Source organism: Neltuma alba, unplaced genomic scaffold (assembly GCF_004799145.2).
Source record: "Neltuma alba isolate B1F8T4 unplaced genomic scaffold, ASM479914v2 tig00013459_pilon, whole genome shotgun sequence".
In the NCBI taxonomy this organism is placed as follows: Eukaryota; Viridiplantae; Streptophyta; class Magnoliopsida; order Fabales; family Fabaceae; genus Neltuma; species Neltuma alba.
Genome location: NW_021637695.1, coordinates 351,263 through 375,425, shown reverse-complemented (window position 1 = coordinate 375,425; position 24,163 = coordinate 351,263). Strand labels below are relative to the sequence as shown.

Sequence of the window (24,163 nt, the reverse complement as noted above, 5' to 3'; positions counted from 1 at the left end):
CCGCCGCGGTGCGGGCCAAATGCGGTGCGGGCTGAAGTAGCCCGCACCTTGGCGGGCTAGCATTTTGCCAGCCCGCCAGCCCGTCTAAATTTTTTTTTTTAAATTTATTATATTACTATGAGTTAAGCCTAATTTAAAATGTTGAAATTACGCTCCGAGTTTTAAACTTGAGTAATGGATCCTAATAAAAAAAAAGAGAATTAATTTATAATATTAGAAGAAATTTAAGAAAAACTAACATATATATTTTTTATAAATAATTAATTTAACTAGTTTTCTTATCCAAATTAATTAAGTAAATCTTTTATGTGTGTGTATGTATAACTATATGAAAATCACATATTTATCTAATCTTATGAAGCCGTGCATACTAACGACAAATAGATATAAAAATAAAAGATGGATAGTGCTCTTCATATAACCATACATATATATGAAGTACTTAATTAATTATATATATAATGATATGGATGAGGTAATGTCCATGTGAAATTTAATGGTCAAAATCATCTAACTATATTATATAATGTATTAAAAATCAGAAAAAGTAAAAAAAAAAAAAAAGCGGGCTGGCGGGCTGGCCCGCCACCAGCGGGTTAGCCCGCGGCAGAGCGGGCCAAAAGCGGTGCGGGCTAGAGTAGCCCGCACCGTGACGGGCTAGGAAAACATCAACCCAAACCCACCTTTTTTGGCGGGCTGGCGGGCTGGGCCCGCGAGCCCAGCCCGTATTACCGGCTCTCGGGAGTGCAGGCGTAAACGACATCAGTATAAAAGCACGGTGCGGCGCCTGGGGGGGCAAAAATGGATTTCTCCTCACGCCACATCCTAATAGATAATAGATATTCCCGGCTGGAGCCACCTTGAACCCCCGCCTTTGCTGCGTCGACTTGACATGCTTTGCACATTGGACACGCTAGCTTGAGCCCCTGATAACAAGCGCTTGCAAGTCGACGATAGGAGGAGATGGCTCTGCTTCACCTCCCAAGGCTTCGTTTTTCCATGCTAACCTCGTCGCATTCTCTCTCTTCCCACTTCAATCCCTTCACAAGCCACAAATTTCCCTGCAAAAATACCTTCTTTATCAACACTTGCACAGTCTTTCCTGCACCCAAATCCACCCTCACCACCTCCGAACCCATACCTATTAGTCACTTCCCAGAAACTCCGGTTGAGGACCACATAGAATTTTCACTAGAGAAGCTTTTTGTGCCCCCTGAGACCGATGTCTCGAGCGATAGTGCTAACTTGAGCACTAGAATTTTGAAGGGCTCTAACATTGTGCTTAGCAAGTACGCCAGGGATGCACAGGTATTGCAAGCTGAATTTGTCAAAAGCAGTGTAAGAACTGAGGATTGCCCTTCTGATGGGCTTCCCGAATTTGCGCTTGTTGGACGATCCAACGTGGGAAAATCTTCATTGCTCAATTCGCTTGTGCGGCGCAAGAAGTTGGCGCTAACATCAAAGAAACCCGGTCAGTGGTTAATGCACTGCTCCGTTTCAAGTTCTTGTGCTAGTAAATGTTTCACTGCTTGCTTACTGAGCAAACAGAACATGAATCTTTGTGTTTTTATATTAAAAAAATTCAGCTTAAAACTGTTTGAAGTCGGCTAGGAAGAGAACTGAATGGCTGAGTTGATGATGAAAGAATCTGTGCTAAATTCACAATCAATTTACTGACCAGCATATTTGTTTTGAATTGTACAAACCCGAATTTGTTCGAGGAATTTTCACTTTTGTGGGAGTATATTTCATGTTCTAGGGGAGCGGGTTTTCAAGAATCCCAAGTTTTCCATTCTGTGGCGTAGTGCACGAACTGATGAATATTTTCTATGATTATCGTTAGGTTGCTGTGCTGAAAGTAAAATTTTGTGGACTCCCATGATTGACATGCAGGTTTTCATTAAGGTTTTTTTATGGAAATATTTGGATTCTTTGTGTGATTATTTCCTGGAGATTAAGTGAATCTTGGTCTGATGTTCAAGTGAATTTTTTGATAATACCATCTCTGTCCATCAGCAGTCATATTCGCAATGATGCTCTCTTCGTTGTGTTCAAAGATTGGACATGATTTATTTGGAAAAATAAAACCTTTCGTTCTGTGATTTATAGGCATGAAGAAGAAATCAGAACTGTCTACTTGATTAGATAGTACAGAGGATTTAGATAACGCATGTCGTAATAAGATGTTCAAACCATTATATGCGTGATATTCTGTCATTGTTCGTATTGAGAGTATTAAAATTGGCCATTTAATAAAATCCCTCCGACCCGAAAATTGGCCATGTAATGTGCAAATTATCTAAACTGAAGGCTTAGCATCGACATGAACTTGAATCATTAATTTTGTTAAGGTGGATGAAAATGAGAATTTTGAACTTGTTGGTAATTGACTTTTGTCTGGAACATGCGCCTACTAACGTTCCCCACTCTTTGATCAATTTTTGTAGGTAAGACACAGTGCATTAACCATTTTCGGATCAATGATAGCTGGTATCTGGTTGATTTGCCTGGATATGGGTATGGCTTACTTCCATATATGCGCTTCCTCCATACTTTCTATGCTAAAGATTGCAGTCGTTTACTATATGCGGTTGTGATGGTCACTGATATATGTATGATAGGGACAAATTAATATGATTCCTGAACAGCATTGAGTGTGCTAGACTCTGGGCAGAATGATCTCTGAGTTCTTACAGCTCACTGGTTTATGGTTGATCGAATAATATACTTTTGATCTCTCTAGTCTGTCTAGCCTGGCAAATGTACCAATTTGGTCAGCCTTGATTCATATTGCTGTATGTCGGCCTCATAGTTCTCACATTGTTACAATCAAGTTCCCTTCTTTATCGCTTGTGTCATTGTGAATGGATAATGTAAATATAGCACTAAAACATCCGCATTCTGGTGACATGACACTGATCTGCATTAATTTAGGCCATTCTACTGCATGCACGGGATCTCGAGTCTGCACCATGTCATCCTTTTTTGTTTCTTTTTTTTCTTTTTTGGGGTCAAATGCACCCCGTCATTCAAGCAAACATCTTTGTTTGTACTATTTCTTCTAGACTTGAACTAATGAAAACATTAATCCCATTCAGGTGCTCTTATATATACTATTCACGTAGCTGGAGATAACTATAAGCCATTTTGTTCTACTGTATAGGTATGCTGCTGCTCCTCAAGAGCTTAGAACAGATTGGGCAAAGTTCACTAAGGATTATTTCCTTAACCGATCAGCTTTAGTTTCAGTATTCCTTCTAATTGATGCTAGCATCCCTGCAAAACAAATTGATCTTGAGTATGCCAGTTGGTTGGGTCAGAATCAGGTATGTATCTGTCTTCCTTCACTGATCAAATGAATGAAGAATTAGTGAAGCTAGATGCACTATGTCGGCCATTAAACCTGTAGATGCTCTCAACTCCCCCCCCCCCCAATGAATGCTGAGTACTTCCAAAACCTGATGGGCATAGCTTGACCTTATTGCTTTGTTTTGCTCATCTTCATCTCCCTTCCTTTAGTTATTTGGATCCCACCACAGGCGATACATGTTTCTGGGTAGAATTTGTGTGTGCAAATAGTTGACCACTACATATGAGCCACTTCCATTGCCTGTCATGCTGAGAGCATCACATTCAGACTTTGATATGCATGCTAAAATACCTCTCTCACTTGTTGTATTTTTCATGACATCTATTAGAGGTCTTGCTTTGCTTTGCTGCTACTGTATATGTGGGGGGAATGGCAAATATAAGAGCCCGGCTATGATATTTTATTGAGTAGAGCAATCTAAGTGGGTTAATACTAGCCGTGCCATCTTTGTTTCAGATTCCGATGACATTAATCTTCACCAAATGTGACAAGCGAAAGAAGAAAAAGAATGGAGGCAAAAGACCAGAAGAAAATGTAAACGATTTTCAGGAGTTGATTCGCGGTTTCTTCCAGACAGTGCCCCCTTGGATAATGACTAGCAGTGTCACTAATCAGGGCCGTGATGAAATACTACTCCATATGGCCCAGCTACGAAATTACTGGCTCAAGCACTAGGTGCATCAATCTTTGCCCCATCTTCTTCGTGCCAACTAGTCAGAGACTCAACATACCTGGATTTAAGTTCTGATGTCAACCAAATCTCGTGTGTCTACTCATAGGAAAATGGATTCAAATTGAAATATCTCTCCAGTCCTAAACACAAGACCCATTTTGTAGTGTAAATACACTACAAAATGGGTCTTATATCTAGGATTACACTACAAAATGGGTCTTATGTTTAGAACCGGAGAGTAACATGTGATATTGTATCAAGGAGTAACTGAAATGCATTTAAGAAAGCCACACAAAAGGATTAAACATTTTTATGATTTTTCCTTGCAGATAGTCATGTAGAACGTCATGTTTCTGAACGTAAATGCTATGGACTATGGAGGGAGGTTCCCGGCCTATTCATGCATTGGCGAATAATTACTGTAATGACCAGGCACCTTCAGGTCCTGTTCAACTGACAGGGAGGTTAGACACAGAAACGTTGGAGCCAAGTTTGTTCCTTGAACGGAGGGCCTTTTCAGCGACACGATTTCCAGCTCTATTTTTTTCTCTCTCTCACAATACCAGATATATACGTATTGTAAGTTCTAATTTCCAAGGTTGAGAAATTCAGATGGATGGGATTTTATATCAGGAACTGAGTCCACTCCCGATACTAATAAATGAAGAAGAAAAATAATCGTTGGCAAAAAAAAAAAAACAGAAGAAAAATAATCAAATGTGGAATCTGATGGCTAACATCGATTATGCAATGATCTAAATGTTGTTTAGGACGATAATTCCAGAAATAAACTAAAGCAAGACATTTTGAAATGCTGAGGAGGCAGGCTTGGTACCTGGATTACCAGCACAAGTCGTAGCATATAACCAACCATCCGGGGATATAATTTGAAGGGGCTCTGGGACTTGAAGGAATGTGTTGTTGTTGTTATTATTATTATTAGTTGAACAAAATTAGAGTTGCACATCCATAATGGTCCGATTGGAAAGTATAATTTCGGGGCCGTATATATTTTTACGGTCCCACGTTACAAGCACTGACTGAACCTAATATCATTTGGTCAAAAAGAAAAAAGACCGAACCGAACGTCGGCTTGATTAATTAAGTTGCAAGAAACTAGGCCTGTCAGATGAAAGGCAGAACAAGATTATATAGGGCCTGCTCATAACTCAACAATCCCAAAGGCCCATGGCCGAGAATTCCACTAGCCCATAGTACTCTCCCTGAACTGGAACTTATATGGTGGGGTTGGAAGAGTCAGTTTTATCAACTTTATAAAAATAATAGCCAATCCCTCGCCGTCGCGGGGATAGCTCAGTTGGGAGAGCGTCAGACTGAAGATCTGAAGGTCGCGTGTTCGATCCACGCTCACCGCATGGTATATTTTGTCCTGCTTTTGTCTGCTTTTTGGGTTTTCCCTTTGAAAAAAAAAGAGAACTTTTAGAATGTAGGCTAGCTAGCCCACCCACAATTTTCCTACGCAAACCCGTACCCCACCCGCCCAGTTGATCTTGGATTTGGTGGAATAATGATGATAAATTGGTGAAGGGAGCTAAAAGCAAAACAGAACATGGAGTGTACGAAGCAGCAGCTAGGTAGCGAATTGGGAGTAAGAGAGGTTAAATAATAGGAGATGGTACAATGAGCTCGATAGGTGATATAGACTGCCCCCAGTAGGTTTTAAAGGAAAATATTGCATGCTCGTCTTTTCACTTTTGAGATCACCACGCCTCACTCACAGTAGTACTTCAATCGACATTACTGCTGCATATTCGTAAAGATTCACTGTCTGCAGTACCAACTCATATATATATAAAAGATATGTATAATTCCATTTAATTTAAGACTACTATACCCTTCTTTTCCATCAGCATTAATGTCTCCACACACTCCAAATCGTGATCTATATAAACGGAAGCCTTAACTATTTACCTGCTCTCTTGTAGTACATCACGCTCCCTCTATCCTTAGATCATGCTTTTTATTCCCTCTCTCTCTTCTCATTCAAAACCTAATCAGCTAACCAGTTACTATATATATTGTTGGAGGGCCCATTTTGTGTGTGAAGGAAACCTGCTGTGTAGGAGGGTGGTGGTGTCTTGAGTGTTGTGATTTCTAAACGAGGTAGCACCCATCACCAGTACAGAGCTAAACATATTTCAAAAGTGAGGGAGAGAAAAGATGAAGCTTCTTTTTGCTTGTTTAGGTCAAGATGGGAAGTGTATCTATCATGGAAGTTTAAATCAGATACTAGATATCAGTTTCGGTCTGCAGATTAATTAAAAAGCATATTCAAGGCCTCACTTTAATCACTATATATACAAATACAAAGCAACAAGCGAGTACGCGAGGCTTTATATATGGGGATATAGATTTTGATTGAGAACCTCATGGTGGGTCCTCCACTCAAGCTATAACATAATACAGTTGTGTGTGCAATGACTATATATATATATATATATATAATGTTTTCTAATTAAGTGAAAAGAGGAGTGGTTGAGACTGCCATGTTCTTCTCTTAAATGTTCAAATACATGCAAGACTCGGAAAAACCACAGTGACATGGATGTAAATATTAACTACAGTACTGCAGCTTTAATTAATAGCTTTTCAATTGCCATGTTAGAACTATTTCACAATATCTAGATATCTATCCATGCGTAAATAGCTGGGCGCGCGCACCTGATATCTTTTTGTGCGCAAATGTTTATCCCAGTTAAGTTTAGACGACTACAACAGTAAAAAGTTGTAATTAAAATGGCCGGTGGGATTTAGTTACAACAGTGGGTCAAATCAAATCCGAGCATGCATAGATATCCTCCAACAACCAAGACACAAGTTCACTTGAAAACTCAGAGGCGTCAACTTCATAAAGCACAATAATAGATTTCGTAATGGAAACAAATAATTGATCTGTCTCTCTCTCGAGGAAAATAATGATTAAATAGGCGTCGACTTTATTGCATGTAATGTATATAATGGAGTTACGGAGATATGGCCTTGCTTTGGCAGACTTTCCAATGAACGAGAAAACAATCATTCCAACCCCTTCCGTACGTCTTCTCTCGATCTTTCTCAGTTTATCTTCAGCAAAACACGTGTTTGATCAATAATAATGAACTATGCTGCACATATAATCTGGCGAATTAACACGCGTATACGCGAAATTAAATGAAAGAGAAAATAAGAAAAGATGGTCCGCGTAGATAGTGATGACAGTATGAAGCTAGCATTTATCAAATGGACCACAAAAAATTGAAGGCAGTTAAGGTCATGAAAGCATATTATGATGAGGGTTCTGAGGAATTCTGATTAAACAGGTTAGTCGCCATGTGCGCTGTGTGTACCTTCCTTATGAATTGCCCTATCATCATATTGTGGACATTATCTACCTTATAGCTAGCTTGGACCACATTTTATATATATATATAGATGTATAGTTGTTGTTCTTCCCAAGTGCCATATAAATATACATGCTTTATCGTGCTTTTTATGTTCAATGAATTGACCTCTCTTGCTCGACATTGTGCATATATCATAAACATTAGTCAATTCCCTCTAAGATTTAAAGCAAATTGATGGGGCCTCGACATTTGTACTTAGCTTATATAATTTCTGTCTTCTTTCATTGGTCATCTCTCCTCTCTCTCTCTCTCTCTCTCTCTCTCTCTCTATTTTAAGTACACATTTCTAAATCACAGTCCTTATCAAGATCTCTTAATGCGTTATGATTTAGATAATGGCTTTCAAAACCCATCATATATTTAATTGTTTTGTAAGTCTTGTAGGCTTCTGCCTTCCAGCTTTGTTTTGCCCCAAAAATAATAGAGGAGGCACTGCCTTCAATCCTAAATACGAGATGTAAATTGCAACGGTATCATGCGATAACAGGATGCATCCTAGGCCATGGCAGCGAGAAAGTAAGAATGTTAGGTTTCGCATGTTAATAACTTAGATTCCTTGCTAAATTTTCAAATGTTAAAGAAGTTTACATTAACTACTTACATTTAAAAAAAAAAAAATTGCGTTGCTTTTACAGTGTGAATGAGAATGTAATAGAAAATTCTGAAAGGTCAAGAGCAATTAATTATCCATATATCATCCTTTCTTAATGTTTGTGCTTTTTTCATGCTTCAATTAATTACCGTAAAAAGATAAAGATGTAATAACGGTACAACCATATATCAAAAGGCTATCTTACTCAAATTATGTAATGTGGGATGGGACTATGATGGGAACTAGATTCTTCTGATTAGAATATGTGATATACACTAGTGCTAAACGTTATATATCCAATCTAGCACACGCCATATCTAATATACACTAGAGGATTTGAGTTAGATTGGCTATTTTCTTCAAACGGGATGGGTTTTGAGTTGGGCTATTCAGGAAATGTACAAACACTGAATTAGAATTTGGAAGGGAGATGTGACTATGGCTAATTGAAGTTGATTGAAAGTGAGTTATACGTATGGGTTCTGCAACTTTTTCCTTCACCCAATATATGTTGTGGTTAATTTGATTTAGTTGGACTTAATTAATTACATGAAAGAGAAAAAAAATTGGCATCTCCATCCTCAGGCTCCATCGTTACAAATAGTATAAGATTATACCATTTTAAGTTATTTGAATTTGATCGACGAGACCACTTAATTATCATTTTCATGTCATAATAATTCAGCCGTAGTGAGGGGATGAATATATATGACGCTACTGTCCAGTCATAGTAAGGGAATAGTTACCTTTTTTTCCCTTTATTATGCGATGATTCTCTAATAATGTTTTCACAATAGTGAAGCTCTTCTTGCAGAGTTTCAAAAACAAAAAATTCATGCCCCATTTTGATTGTCCAAATTTTTGTATGACGGTGAAAATGTGAATGACGATAGGAATGGGCAATTGTTGGAATGGAATTATTATGTATGGTGTTTTGTGGGAAAAAATGCTTTTTTTTTACTTTATATCTGCATTTGGGTTTTTCATAAATTATAGAAGAATGGAAAGCAAAGTTGATCAAATAATGAGCAGAATACTCGGAGCAAATAATGTAGGAAAATTATTCATAGTTATAATTAATCATCTAATTAGCAACATCTTGTCTGCATATATTATTGATTAAAAAATTATTTGTAATTATTGAATTTGTAAAATCATCTTTCAATTGCAGCAGGATAATATTTCTTTTCTCGACCGAGCAGAATAATATTTCTCTTTAATAATTAAGATCAATAACGGTATTATAATATTTCAGCTTTCAATCCCAAAAAATAAATCCCTTAATTCCACGGAAGGACAATGACCAACCTCAAACATGAGGGAATGAGCTATTCGGTTTGCCTTTTTTTCAACCCAATAATCGACCATCCATATATAAAATCTATTATCATTATATTGTATATTGCAGGCAACCAAAACCTTAAAGAGTACGAAAAAAGTGTGCATGATTTTTTAATTATTTTTCTTCTTGCAATTTTCAAACTCAAATAACTTTGCAGTACCAAAAAAAATCTGAAGATATAAATTCACTCATACTTGCTTTAAATTTCGAGAGGAAAAAAATTGAGCATGAAAGGTAAAGTTGCCTAGATGGGCGGTTTAAACTTTATGTGCTGCTTTTGTGAAAGGGGATGCTAATTTCTAATCATGATCATTAAGTATCTAATCAGAGTATAATTGTTGGACTTAGCAACCAAAAAATAAAGTAATTAAGGTGGAGAAAGGGGTGTGGGAGGGTAAATGCCACTCTAGGACCAAACAAGAGCGATAATAGCATTTTAAGAATTTAAAATTTAAAAATATTAAGGACTTCAGTTTTTTTCTTTATTGACGTTTATCATAAAGGGAAAAATTATTTAACCAGAATTCTCGAGCTCGCATTGAAGTTAGAAAACCTACAAAATTACATTGAAAATTCTAAGAGCATAGTTGAAATTTTTTTAATTAAAAAATGTTTTCTTTTTTTTCCAACAAATTTTTTTATACTCATTGTTTTTCTGTTTTCAACTTATTATATACCCTATATGTTTTCAACTTCACTCATTTTTAAAACTAAAGAATAAGTATGAAAAAAAATGTTTTATCCTGAACCATTTCTAAATGAGTATTTAACTCCGATTTACAAAATTTATAAAGCAGAGATATTTTGATAAAATAGCATTACGTTTTTAAAACGCAAAACTCAAGGTCCTTGACGTGTGGCTTTTTAAAATATAGGGCATTAAAGTGTTCCTACCTTTAATTCTAAATATAAGATTTATTTTGTAGTTAAGGGAGATAGTATTATCTCTTTCTGTTTTGGTTCTAAAATATTATTTTTGCTGGAAGTGAAGAAGAGGGACGAGAAGGAAGGACAAACAAAGGAGGATTAATAAGGATTTTATGGGACAAAAGACCTTAATAATCTTCGGTCGCCTCAAAATAGGGATTACATTCTCTCTCTTTCTCTCTAAAGTACTCAAATTTTAGGAGCTAAGCTAGTGATTAAGTATGGTAGTGTCTTATGCTAAATCCAAAAATTCGATTTGTGCGCATTTAACATTCAATAATTTATGGTCGCCATACTTTCAACCTTCTCCAACTGTTCTTAATTCCCTAACCAACTCGATCTCCCTTCTATCTACACTGTGCTCCCTCGTCTTAATTATAGGGCAACGTGATTTTTAATGAGCGGTGATTAGTATCATTAACTCATAAAAAATCATGCGACTTCTCAATTTTGTTCTTCGTCGAAATTAATTAATGACCGAAAACAAAGTATGCTGAGAATTGAAAACATGCCAATAGTTTGATACAATCAAGAACGGGCTATATTAGAAAAAGAATTTGATCACACATCTTCACCCTATATTTAGGATCAAATAGAGCTTTAAAATTTTGCATTATAACTACGGAGATAGTATTTTATATACATATACATATAAAAAACAACAACGACAGTAATGTCTAGTCCAAATCAAGCACTACATCCGGTCTTTAATATAAGAGCTAGGTAATTAATTTAAATAGATTAAAAAAGCTTACTAAATTAGTTGTTTATAATAATTAGCTAGATATTGTATTTCTTATGACACCTTTATTAATCATGTGTTTTAGCTATAACTATCATTTGATATAATTTTAACATGTATAACTACTACAAGAACTACTTTAAAATAAATAGATAAATATGAGAGATAAAGTAGATTGAAGGTAGTATATACACCATACCCATTTCGATATATATATTAATTATGGAGCGGCTACTTTGATCCAAATAAACTGGGGTTACGTTGAAAGGAACTCGGAATAATCACAGTTGATCTCTCCTTGATTTGCGCTAATCCTTGTCCTCTCATCTGGGGGATTTCCTCGTTAAGACTTTGACGAGGGAGAGTTCAATGATGGAAGCTGGCTTTGCTCAATATTTGTTGGAACCATGTGCAGCTAGCAGCTTAAAGCTTCAATCTTTTTCACTTTTTGTCCCAATAAGTCCCGAATCAGTATAAAACTACATATACTATAGTTTAATATACGATGTATAGACACAAACACACAGTGTGTATGGATACCAACTTTTAATAAGTGAAACATTACAAGTACGAATTGTGGGGCAATAGTTTAGTTGTCCTGGAGGAAAAAAAAAATCAACTGCAGAGTGTAAGGAAAAAGGGGGGTCCTTTTGTTTTTTTATATTTTTCTGAAAGGTAGGCTGTAGTGAGAAGAGTAGTACTAAATTTTGAGGCAGTGTAGCTAAGTGTGTAGCAAATGAGGAAAGAAATAAACAACAAAATCTATTTCCGATTCGAGGTCTCAGAATTGACAGTTTTGACACCAGATTAAGGTTGACCCCATATGCTGCAATCATTTTTCCGTTTTAGGATGTAAATGGCTATTTCTTTTCTCACAGTGATATGATTACGCAGAATCCGATCAATGTCACTCTTGACTTGTGCACTAGCTTAATCACTTTTCTTTCTTTCTGATGGTATTTATATTTTGCTTATCAAGACTATTTGTACCCTGATAAAACTGATTGAGCTGAAGCATGTTGAATTTAATGAAGTTGGTGGGAGTGGGAAATGGGGAATAAATGCAGCCAAATATTCTACACTGCAATTCCCTGCAATTCTTGGGTTTTCCATGTTTTCTTTTAAATGCGCCTTGTGTTGATGCTAGCTAATAGGTGAGGTGTGGTCCTCACTCTCTCCTACTTGGAATGAAATCATTTCGATAACGAAATTGCGTGCAAGTAGTGATAACAGAAAAATGGTACATGATATTTAGATCTTCATTAATAAACATAAGAAACATCATTTCTTTCTTCCTTTCTTTCAGACTTGCCATCCAGGCCAGCTGAAAAGAAAAGGAAATCTGAACTGAAGGAATGAAGCTTCAGCAGAATATCCGAGGCAACAAAAAGAAAGGGAGAAAAAAACATTGGGATGTTATGCCTTCTTTTCAAAAAAGAACTCGTGGAAATCTAGGTTAAACAACAATCACATACCAAACACTCTTTCTCTGTCACCCTGCTTCCCTTTCCTCTCTAAATAAGTCAAACCTAATTTAGGGAAAAATTGTAATGTACAAGATGTACAGAAAGATATGAGGCCCCCCCAACACAGAAAAATAAATCAGCATCCTTCTCTTGCAACTTCAATTCAAAATCTTCTTCTCCCTCCATGCCTGGTGGTTGGCTCTGACTGGTAAATATCCGTGTGAAGGTGAAGGTCAGCTGGTAAAAATCTCCCCCTGTTAACTCACTTTTCTAACCCCTCTTTGCACAGAATCTTCACTGGTGGGATCATCCCGGGAGTCAATTAAAACTCACTAAAATTTAAACACTTATTTTAATGAATTTCACGGCCGCCTCCTTACTCTGGATGAGATACAAAAAGTGTGGACTGTAGAAGCAATATTTGTGTTGAGCCTATCCGTGTCTAAAGGCACCTCCATGATCAATCTCCAATGGTAATAATGACTTGAGGTTCTGAGACCCAATAAGAACCTGTTTGGAATCATGTTTAAAAGTATTTACAAATACATTTCACATAAGTCGAAATAAAATTTTTTTAAATATTTATCTCGTATTTCATAAATTATTATTAGAAAACTGTTTATAAATCATTCCAAATATAGGGCCTCTGAATCTCTTACCATTGGCTCTAACAAAGCTTGACCAGATAAACCCAAAAGGGAAACCCGACCAATCATGAATTAGATTGCTGCAAAAGTGAGCGAGTAAAAGCAGTACTGTGCTTTGCCTCCGCTTTCCAACACTGTTCAATATCTTGAGCTATTCTCTTTGCATCCATGGAAGCACCAAGAAGCCCTCGTTTGGTAAAACCCACAGCGTACAGCCCATTGTCTCCCTTCCACCCGCTAGGGAATGGCCTTCTTGGGAACCCATCTTCCTCAGAGAACATATCTCCTTCCTGGGCATATACCAGATCAACTTTTTTTAAATCCCTTTTTGCTTTACATCATTTTCAGGACTCACACACACAGAGGAGGGATCAGGGATCTTTGTTGTGTGCTGTGAAAAGAGAAAAAAGGGTATAAAGTGTATATATAAATAGAAATAGCGGCATATATACCTTTAGCCAAGAGGGTACATTGCTTTTGTAGCCTGTTGCGAATATGATGGCATCGAAATTTTGTGTCGCTCCATCAACAAATTCCACAGTATGACGTTTTAGCCGCTTAACGCCCGGACAAACCTACACAAGATTTGAGTTTGATGCACATTCAGATTTCGTTTCTGTCTAAAGTTGAAACAAACAAACAAACAATCTTGGGGAAGATAATTACACTCATTAAATAAGAAAACCAACATGATTGACATATCGAACTTTTCCCCCGTCCATTTGCTTTGAGATTTTCTTTTCCATAAAATCTCCATAAAAAGAAAACCTAAACCTTATATGTGAACGCACGATTTGATAGAAAAACATAATGATACCAAAATCTCAACCCCCACTATCCCCCACCCAAAGAATATATATAAACAAAAGAAGGGGTCATCTCATTTCGTTGTGCTTACAACGGAATCATGAAAAGCAAGAACGAATGAGGCAAGTTGAGTTTAATTCGATTAAAAAAGAAAACCTGAAAAATTAAGGGGAAAAGAAACTAAAGGGGAGGAGGGAGGTGGGAAATGAAATGATTGAAAAGGGGAAAGGAAGAGTACCTGAACGTGTCCGCTTTTGATCTTGGAGAGGGTACCCACATCCAGGACTGGGGTCTTGCCGGAAAGGTTCTTGAGCTGAAGGGGACCCAAGCGAGGACGAACCAATCCGAAGCGAGAAGTGTCGCCGAGCAATAGCCACGACACGATGAGCAGGAAGCGATCCACGAGTCGTATGGGAAGCCACTTGAGCAACCACATGGACAGCCCGAAAGTTGATTTTCCCAGCATCTCTCGTGGTAGGACGTGCACCTTCATCATCACTCCCAGATTTTAGTCAAATCGTAAGAGAAATTAAAATATCCCCTGAATGATTTTGATTTCCCAGTACAAAGTGGGGAAAAGCACAAGAAAAAAAATAAATAAAAGCTACTAGGAAGCCAGTTCATCGTGTGTTTGACGATCGTCTTTGCTTCTAGCTAGGCTCCAGCCCATTCTGCGCATGCTTGAGAGAATCCCAAGAAAAGTGAAAAATATCCAAAAGAATATTTAAAAGTTCCTGAACCATGATCCTCCAATACAACCCCTTTGGAACTTGGAGCCGCTTGCAACCATTAACACACAGACGGCTTTACCAATTTGCAACCATTTTAATGGCCAAGCTTAAGACGTGCCTCCTCCTTTTTTATATTTTTCTTTTCTTTTTTAATTAATTGAAATTTCTGTTTCATGAATGAGAATTTTCCCATCTCTCCTTCTGGGTTTCTGCTTGACATGGGCTTTTTCTTTTTTCCGTCGTTTGAATTTGTTATTGTAATCGAAAAGTTTAAAATAAGAGTTTTCAGAATTCGAGGAGAGGGGGGGAAAAAACTTTTAATGGGATTTGAGAGAGGAGAGGAAAAAAGCGACAAGAAAGGAAAAGAGAGCGAGGCAAATTCTTACTGTGTCTCTGACAACAAGAGAAGGGCTAGCATTATGGTTGCAAAGATCTAAGCACACTTCCATGCCCGAGTTCCCACACCCAACCACCAAAACCTTCTTCCCTCTCAACTCCTCGCCGCTCTTGTACAAGCTCGTGTGCTTTATCGGCCCTCCGAACTCCTCCGCTCCTTCTAACTTCGGCACCAGCGCCTCCGCATTCTCTCCAGTCGCCACGATCAGCCAGCGGCAGAGATATTCCGTTGACGTCGTCGTCTCGGCCTTCCCCTCACTCGTCAAGCGCCAGAACCCGAGCGTCGAATCGAATTTCGCTTCCTTCACCGTCTCATTGAACCTCGGCCTAATATCGAACCTCTCTGCATAGCTCACTAAGTAGTCTATGAACTGTTGCTTCGTCGGGTACGTCGGAAAATTGCTGGGGAAGCCCATGAGAGGGAGCTCGCAGAACTGCTTGGGTAAATGAAGGCGGAGACGATCATAGGTCTTGAGCTGCCACAGAGAAGCTATGCAATTAGATCTTTCTAGAAGCACGCTGGGGACGCCTTTCTCTTTGAGACAAGCTGCAACTGCGAGCCCAGAAGGCCCTGCTCCTACAATTACAGGGCCAGGAACCCAAACGCAACGTCGCTGGGAAGACGACGATTTATTGCTCATTTTGTGAGTGAATAAAGGGTCATGAGCTTGCTTTCCTTCTATCTCTCTGACGCAGTAGTAGTCCATCAAGTAAATGCAGTGTAGGGGAGATAGTGAAAAATGGGGACACCAATTAATCTCCGTGGCTTTATGCGTATCAAAAGTGGTGGTTAAAGACGAGGATCAAGGGCTGAGAAGAAAACATGTCGAAGAAAGGCTTTTGTGTGATTGATTGTGAAGTGAAGGGGGGATGATCCTTGGATTTTGGAGGGGATTAAGGAATGAGAAGGGTCTTATCCACTTGTGGGGAAAGAATGTTTGTGCGTGGTTATTGTGTCGCAGGGAGTTAGTTTTGTGAATGGGTGAAGCTCAAAGGAGGGTGGGTTAGGAGGAAGGATGAGCATCAACTACGGGGCTATATCAGCATTCATCACAGACAGAGACTCACTGAGAAGGATGGTGATATCTGTTTATATATATTCCTCTCCTCTTCGCTTCATTTTCTATTTTTTATCACCTATATTTAATTACTAATTCTACTTACATATATATTATATTTAATCGTTTCTCTTCATAGGGTTTAAATTATACAGTTATTTCTTTTTTGCTTCCATGATAAGATACGTTAAACTTACCTTTTTTGCACAAGTGTGTCCGCGTGTGTCATTGTTAATTTTCTGAACTTCATCTAGATTATTATAAACAAAATATACTCGCTAATTATAATTGACAAAATAATAATTTAATTTGCAAAGATCTATTGAATGCATGTTTGTGAGGATATATATATACATAATTATAGATTTAATCGTTTAAGAATAAATTAAAGTTATGATTCTCAATACAATAAAATATATAAAAAAATAGAATTTTGAAATTTATATTTTATAAGTTTATTTAATGGTTAAAATGAACACATTTTAAATATATTTCATTTTTAAGATATATATATATATATTTGACGAAAAAAAGAACGTCTTGTCATGTTAATATATATCTTCAAATAACTTTTTTCTACTTTATACGAGCAAAATCCAAGTGGTTAAAAGGTGTTGTTACCTGGAAGGGACTGAATATGCACCCGCCCGGAAGAAACCTTTTGGTTATTTAATTATTCTTCATTTTAAAAACCTACCCTACATAATTTTTCTTACCTATCTTATGTTCAAACTGAACACATATCAATCTTTTTACATCAAATATATATATCAATTATTAATATAAAATATAAAAATTAATTAATTAATTTGAGTAGATTAAAAAATTAATTAAACTAGTTATTTATAATAAACAGGTATTATCTTCTCTAAAATATCTTTGTTAATAAGTTTATCAGTTACAACTATTAGTTCACGAAACTTTTAACATATACAACTATTGCAATGACTATTTTAAAAAAAATAGATAAATATAAGAAACAAATGGATTGAGATATTATATTTATGATCAAACTGATTAAATTAGGTTTTATATTAAGAAAAGGAAATAGTACTACCTCCGATTCTTAATATAAAAACTCATTTGACTTTTATTTTGATCATCAACATAAGATCCCAACACACTTTGTCTCCCATATTTGTTCATTTTTTTCAAGATAGTCCTTGTAATAATAATAGTTCTAGCCAGTATACTTAATCAGTAATGAATATTTTAGGAAAAAATCACCTATTTATTATAAATAACTAACTTAATTATTTTTTTAATCTACTTAAATTAGTCAAATTAGTCAGATTGGATTACTTAACTACCGTGTGTTTGTTTGATGTACAGGTACTATTGAATCCCGCGTAGCAGTCCCACTATCCTGACCATAACTGGCTTTGGGAGAGCTTTTATTTGGGGGGGAAAAAAAGAAAAAAGATTGCTGCTCTGTTAGAGAGGATAGTAAGAATTTATGAGTTTTTATATTAAGTTTTTTAGGAATACTTTTGTAAGACGATAAGAAGAACTCGTTCCATGCAGACATCACACAGACATCATGCTGGGGCTAATATTTAGATTTGAGGCTTCATTCTTGGTAACTTGCTAACAGACTACTCCTATTGGTTAAATTAGGTGTAATAAACTTTATAAAAAAAAAATTAAGGAGGTGTTTGGTTACTTCTAAAAACACTTTTGAACAGAACTTTTCTCACATATTTATTTGATATGTTCTAAAATTATTTTTAAAGTTATGGCTAGGCTTTCACTCAGTTAGGCTAAGTGTAATAAAAGGAGCAATTAAGGAAGATTGAAGCCTAATTTGTACGGAAGATTTTAAAGAGAAAATGATTTGTGAGAGAAGTTAAATTGATTGTGGGATCCAATAATGATACGAATTTACAGGAATTAACTCCAACGGCTTAGCTGGTGCTCAGCTCATCGTTCTCAGTGCGCTATATGGTGTCCCTCACCTTGGGCCGCTTTGACGGCCCATTTCATGCGCCGGTAACTATTTTCTTTTACTTCTTGTAAGAATCTCATTCTCAGATTATAAGACTTATAATAAATCATATTATTCACACTCTATGAATAATTAAATTTTATATAATTATAATCCATTCGTATTTAAATTTGCAATATTTTAACCGAAGGGCATCTTTGTTCCAATTTTAGGATGATATTATACCACTTTTTAACGGGCTCCTAAAAAATATTCTCAGGCAAAATGTGTCTCTGAACCTAAAATTTTTTACTGTGTTTATAAATGTTACAATGAATATTTAATTATTCCACAGATATTTAAGAAGTTTGATTTGTTTTATCTCTTCCCTTGTTATTTTTGCATGCTAAGGACGCCCATTAAACAACAAATTTCTGGTTAAAGCATATCGGTTTTCTGGTGGCCGTAGGGATCGAGGAACCACTGAATGGAGCAGTGGAAATGTGGTTCCGAGAATATCACTCGAAAAAAAGGATACTGATAGAATTATATTTTTTTGCCACCGGATATTATATAATTAGACGAAACAAGATATAGAATAGTATATATGAAAGAGGCATTAATTAATGTAATAAAATAGATGACAAATTAAAGGGCTTGGGGGGGGCTAATGAGGGAATTGACGTTGGTGATCATGAAATTTTCATGATTCGATGTTGAAGTGGGGGCCGGGGGGGCTGGCAGCCGATTTGGTTGGGGATTAGGAATATGTGAGAGAAGTGCCTGATAAATAAAGGGAAGGGGGGCCTCAAATGTGCGAGAGAATAAATGAATAATAATTAGAAATAAATTTTTGGGGGAGGGGGGGCCAAGGGAATATAGAAATTAAAGTGTAAAGAAAGAAAAAGAGAAAATATCAGAGCGACGGGAAGAAGCAGGAAAGAGGGCCATGCAAAGAGGGAAGTTGGAGGGAAGAAAGAGGGCCACCCCTGCTCTTGTCAATGCAGTTAGCTTATTACTCCCCCACTTCATTGCAGACATGGCCCTCCCCCCCCCCTTCCCTCCTCTCCCCCCGATGTACATACATATATACATATATGATAAGCTAGGTTTTAACAAAATGGTTTGATAAAATTTCATGAAAGCGAGATATATATACTCACTCGGTCTTTAATGTAAAACATAATTAACTAATTTAAGTAAATTAATAATCTTAAGCAAATTAGTTAATATAATATGTTTTTTTTTAAACACTCTAAGAATCTTTTTTAATTTTCTCCCTCCCTCTTCTAATTGATTATTGTTGAGAAATATTAATAGGATTAATTTGAGAAAAAAATCATAAACATAAAAAATAGATCTTATACATAGGACCAATATTAATTTTCTAATTAAGTCTTACGTTAAGGAATGGAGGAGTGTGTGTGTGTGTGTGTATATATATATATATATATAAACTACCTGGAAATCCCAAAATAGTATCTTAAAATAACTTAATTCTCGTGAATTATTGAGGTATTGTTTTTGGTGAAATAATCTAAATGCCCTTATATATATTTAAAAAAATTCCTCCACAACGACGTTGGTTGCTGACTATTGGAGCTTTGATAGAGGCAACTGAAAATTTTCTGAGCATAAAATTGATCCCACCACCTTTTAAAAATTAGATCACTAATACTGCTCAGTAACATGATTCAAAACATTATATAAAATAATAGATATCTCGAGATGTTTGATAATTATTCTATATAATACTCCTCCGGTCCTTATTATAAGACCCAATTTGACTTTTTATTTGGTCCTAATTATAAGACCCAATCCATTTTTTCTTTTATATTTATGCATTTTTTCCAAGATAATCCTTCTAATAATGATAGTTTTAGCCAATATACTTAATTAACAAGGATATTTTAGGAATAACAACACTTATTTATTATAAATAACCAACTTAACTTACTTTCTTAATCTCCTCAAATAAGTCAATTGGGTCTTATAATTAGGATCGGAGGAGTACTTAGCATTTATTTTGGTTGAACTTTTTTCGCCAAGAGCACGACGTACCACCATGGAAAATGGAAGAGGGAAGCGGATCAAGTGTATGTATTTTCTGGCGCACATAAACATCATATATATATATATAAATTTTGTATAATCTCTGTGGGGTAAGTCGAGAAACACGTGGCTCGATGTGAACTGAATATAATATTTCACACATGCTCACTCTTTACCATCACCACTTTGCAGCGGTTGTGAAGTGTTGTTCTGCTGATTTAAAAGGTAATAATGAAGCACAGTTTATGTCGACTTTTATTCAGTCAACCCGAAAATTAAAAAAAAAAACATCACGATAATTGATCTTCCCGCTTCAGAAACTAAATAATATCAAAATAAATAAGTCACATTCAGATTTCATGCTTCTTTGCTGGTCAAAAAGATCTCATGCCGATTTAAACAGTTTGCTATGTGATCATAAATTAAGCCTGGACGTCGGAAACTAGTATAGTCCCATCATTATATGCAGAAGTTTGAAATCACAAGTCAGTTCACAATAAAATCAAAGTTCAAACGGCATTCCACCAAAAGAAAGAAAAAAACAAATTAAAGGAAAAGAAAAGGGGACGCGAGCCCACTAATACTACATAAAAATTATTAATAATAAGATTAGATGGGGCGCATCTCAAGAAGAGAAGATGACATATTTCTAGGATACTAATTATTAAAAATCGCATAGATTTATTCAATGAATATTGCGAGGTGGATTATTAGTTACATGAAGCCTGACATTAAACATTTTTCTAACTATCCATAAAATATTTTAAACAAGGCCAGGATTTTTTTTTCCAATTATTTCGGACGAAACGAATGATTTAGTTATATTTTTTAATTTTGAGGTAATTAGAAGTGTCTGAAGCAGGTATCAATTTCAGTCTTTATCATCAGCTTGACCATTATGTGGCCTGTAAGCGCTCCATCGCGAGCAATTGTTCATAATATTCAGTCCATTCTTTTTTTAAAGAAAAATGGTAGGAATAATGTCAATATCCGGTGATTAATTATGAGATGCATCGAAAACAAACCTTGTGGCTCCGTGAAAAGAAGAGGCAGCAGGAGTTCGTGGTGGTGAAATCGGCATGAGTTGAGCTGCTTAGTTTTAATTTCTTTTGTCGTGATCGATCATCTCTATAGGGGTACCATGATCAACTATTAATAAATGCTGATTATTACTACTTATGTGTTTAATATAAGAGTTAATTTGATATTTTTTATTTTAAATATAAAAACTCAATTCACTTTATCTTTTTTTTAAAAATACTCATTGTAATAGTTATAGATGTTAATTGTTTCATCAAATAGTAGTTCTGACTAATATACATAATTAGTAAGATTATTTTATAAAAAACAATACATATTTACTATAAATAACTAATTTTTTAATCTATTTAAATTAATTAATTAGTTTTTATATTAAAAATCGAATATGATATTATTACGGTATTAGTTCTACGTTTTTGTCTGAATATTCAGTAGGTGGGGAAGGAGGTGAAAATATATCAATAGATTTAATGGTCCGCATATAGTCCTTGGATGTTGGCAAAATCAGTTTTTTTATAAATATATATAATACAGAAAAAAAAATTTCTTCATGTTCATATTTGTAACGACTAGCTGGTTGAAATTTTGAGGAATTAAATTATTTGACTTCTTGAATTAGTTGTATGTCAGATATGAATTGGGTTTTCTTTTTTCGGTACGAAGTTCATCATTTGATTCCAACCGGGGGCATTTCCAGATGATGTCATCTCATCCACTGGGACAAGAAACCGAGATGACTACTGATATTAACCTTTTTTTTTTTGTGGGGGGGGGGGGGGGGGGGCCTTACTTATAAGATCAACCGCCGATCTGATTTCGTTTCAATACTAAAATATTTTAAAATAAAGTCCCTTAATTTTTTTTTGTTTGCCAACAAAGATCCTTGATAATTACTCTTCTAATATTGTTTATAGAGTAAAAAGTGAACAAAATTTTGGTCATGTTTATAGGATATATAGAGAAAATTTTTATATGAACGTACAAACTTAATCTTCAGTTATTATTTGTGTTAACTTTATTTTCAGGAGGTTTGTTGTATATTAAATAGAAATAAAGTTAAAAAATTGTTAAATTTTTAATATAGTTAATGAAATTTAAGGCTTTTACTGATCTGTGTAAAACATATTGAAAGTGACTTATTAGAATCAGACGAGTACATAGAATCACTTAATTACCCTTTTTTCCTACTAAATGAATCCCATTATGAAACTTGGAACTATGTGCATGCCCTCTCCGGTTCATAGTATAAGTAACTTTAATTTATCAAAATAAAAAAATGAGTTGATCTTTTTCTCACCTTTACCTATAATAAATGAGGTTGTCAAAAAAATTACATTTAAATATTAATTATAAGAACAGAATTAACAAACAGGTATTAAATAGAAGTCATTTTTCTCAAAAAGTAATTTATATTATGAACCGGAATGAGTACTAGTTTGAAGAGTTGTTGTTTTAAATTAGAATTATTATGTTTTTTGGCCAGGTGTTTTGAATTAAGATTAGAACAAGTCTAATACCACGTACCAGTCCCAAAAGATAATCCTCCCGAGTCCGGAGGAAGTTAAAAGTGGGGGAAAGGGGGGGGTCAATGTAAAGTAGGTAACAATACGAAGAGGCAGTGATATGGATCCAAGTGTGCAGATAGGGACGAGGGGCAATCAAGAAAGTAACCTGAGAAAGAATGTGGCTATAATAAGATATAGGAATATAGTCTGTACGTACGTACAATTTCCATGGGATGAGTACAGGGGTTTGATCCTCTCGTGGCATTCATATATATTCGGCTGCCATGAACAATTCGCAAAATAAATGCCAAAGTCCGATTACACTTATATTGGACACTGCATGCCTCCTTCCATATATTCCCACTCCCTCCTTACATTATACTTACTTCCCCACCTAAAACTACGTACCTTTGTTACTTTTGGGGATTCGTCTTCATCAACCTCAGCCAAAGGCCTCCAGCCCTAGCAGTTCATGCTACTGCTACTTACTGCGTCAATCTCATGTTTAACATCAGTATTAATTTTCTGATTAAATCTTATATTAAGAATTGAAAGATTATATAAAATTGTTTTTAATTATTTTTTCTCAAACATATGTTTGTGACGAACTAGCTATGCCATTCTCATGCATCTGGGGAAAAAAGGAAAATATCCGAGCAGGTTGGCCAAGATGAAATTGGAGATGCTTCTTATAATGGTCAGCTCTAGCATATATTGACGTTACTTGTTTTGATTGTGCCTGCTTAATAATCAAGGCGCGTCTTTTAATTCCGTGATCAAATTGGACGCATATGAATCTACATGGATGATGTATTTATGGGGTTGACCAATGACCAACGATGAGTTGGTTAGCACATCAGAATCTACAATTATGCTTGTTAATTTGGATATGAAGTCTGTCTACACCATAAAAAACAAAACAACATATTTAAAATACCGTAGGAGGATTAATTTAAGTAAAGAATAAAGCGCACAAAGCGAAATGCGCAACACAAATAAACAAAGGAGAGGCGGGGACGTGTAATTTATAGGGGAGATAAAAGGCATTAGATGGTGCTTGTGAAGCCTAAAAAGTCAAAAGAACAGAGAAGGTAGAAAGCAGCCGAAAGCTAATTGGGAAATTAAAGAAGGCATAACAGTATATTTAGTTATATGTGCGTGTGTGTGGTGTGGCATGAAGTCTATCTCTCTGATTCAGATAAAGTACAATAAAGGCATAAACTCGAGAGTCTGGTGTTCATCTAATCAAAGTCCTTAAACCCAACATTACGAAAACAAAAAAGAGAAAGCAAAAAATCGTGACTTCGAAATGGAAAAAGTTGATACCATATTTGGAAACGCAAGTTTAGTCCCACTCAAATGGGAACTCAACTTCGAAGCGAACCTACTCTGTTAACCTATATGCCCCTATGAGTATTTTCGTTTCTTGATTTTATTCCCTTTTTTGTTTTGTTATGTTAGAATATTGTGCGGGTTTTAAAAAAGA

At 35.8% G+C, this 24,163-nt stretch overlaps 2 protein-coding genes and 1 non-coding gene across 3 annotated transcripts; 2 read left to right on the top strand and 1 right to left on the bottom strand.

Moving 5' to 3' along the window:
* Positions 1-848: 848 nt before the first annotated feature.
* LOC114737496 (GTP-binding protein At2g22870) lies at positions 849-4,679 on the top strand. Its single transcript, XM_028925428.1, has 5 exons — positions 849-1,471; positions 2,448-2,517; positions 3,164-3,326; positions 3,827-4,045; positions 4,373-4,679. Exons 1-4 carry the CDS (start codon positions 964-966, stop codon positions 4,043-4,045), a joined length of 960 nt encoding a protein of 319 aa, XP_028781261.1. The 5' UTR covers positions 849-963; the 3' UTR covers positions 4,373-4,679.
* A 667-nt stretch (positions 4,680-5,346) lies between these two features.
* Positions 5,347-5,419, top strand: TRNAF-GAA (transfer RNA phenylalanine (anticodon GAA)). Its single transcript has one exon. It is a non-coding gene; the product is annotated as a tRNA-Phe (tRNA).
* Positions 5,420-12,451: 7,032 nt separating this feature from the next.
* LOC114737480 (indole-3-pyruvate monooxygenase YUCCA6-like) lies at positions 12,452-16,164 on the bottom strand. The gene is made up of 5 exons (XM_028925408.1): positions 15,088-16,164; positions 14,209-14,457; positions 13,616-13,738; positions 13,176-13,453; positions 12,452-13,026 (listed from the first exon to the last, which is right to left on the bottom strand). Exons 1-4 carry the CDS (start codon positions 15,802-15,804, stop codon positions 13,229-13,231), a joined length of 1,314 nt encoding a protein of 437 aa, XP_028781241.1. The 5' UTR covers positions 15,805-16,164; the 3' UTR covers positions 12,452-13,026; positions 13,176-13,228.
* Between the last annotated feature and the right edge of the window lie 7,999 nt (positions 16,165-24,163).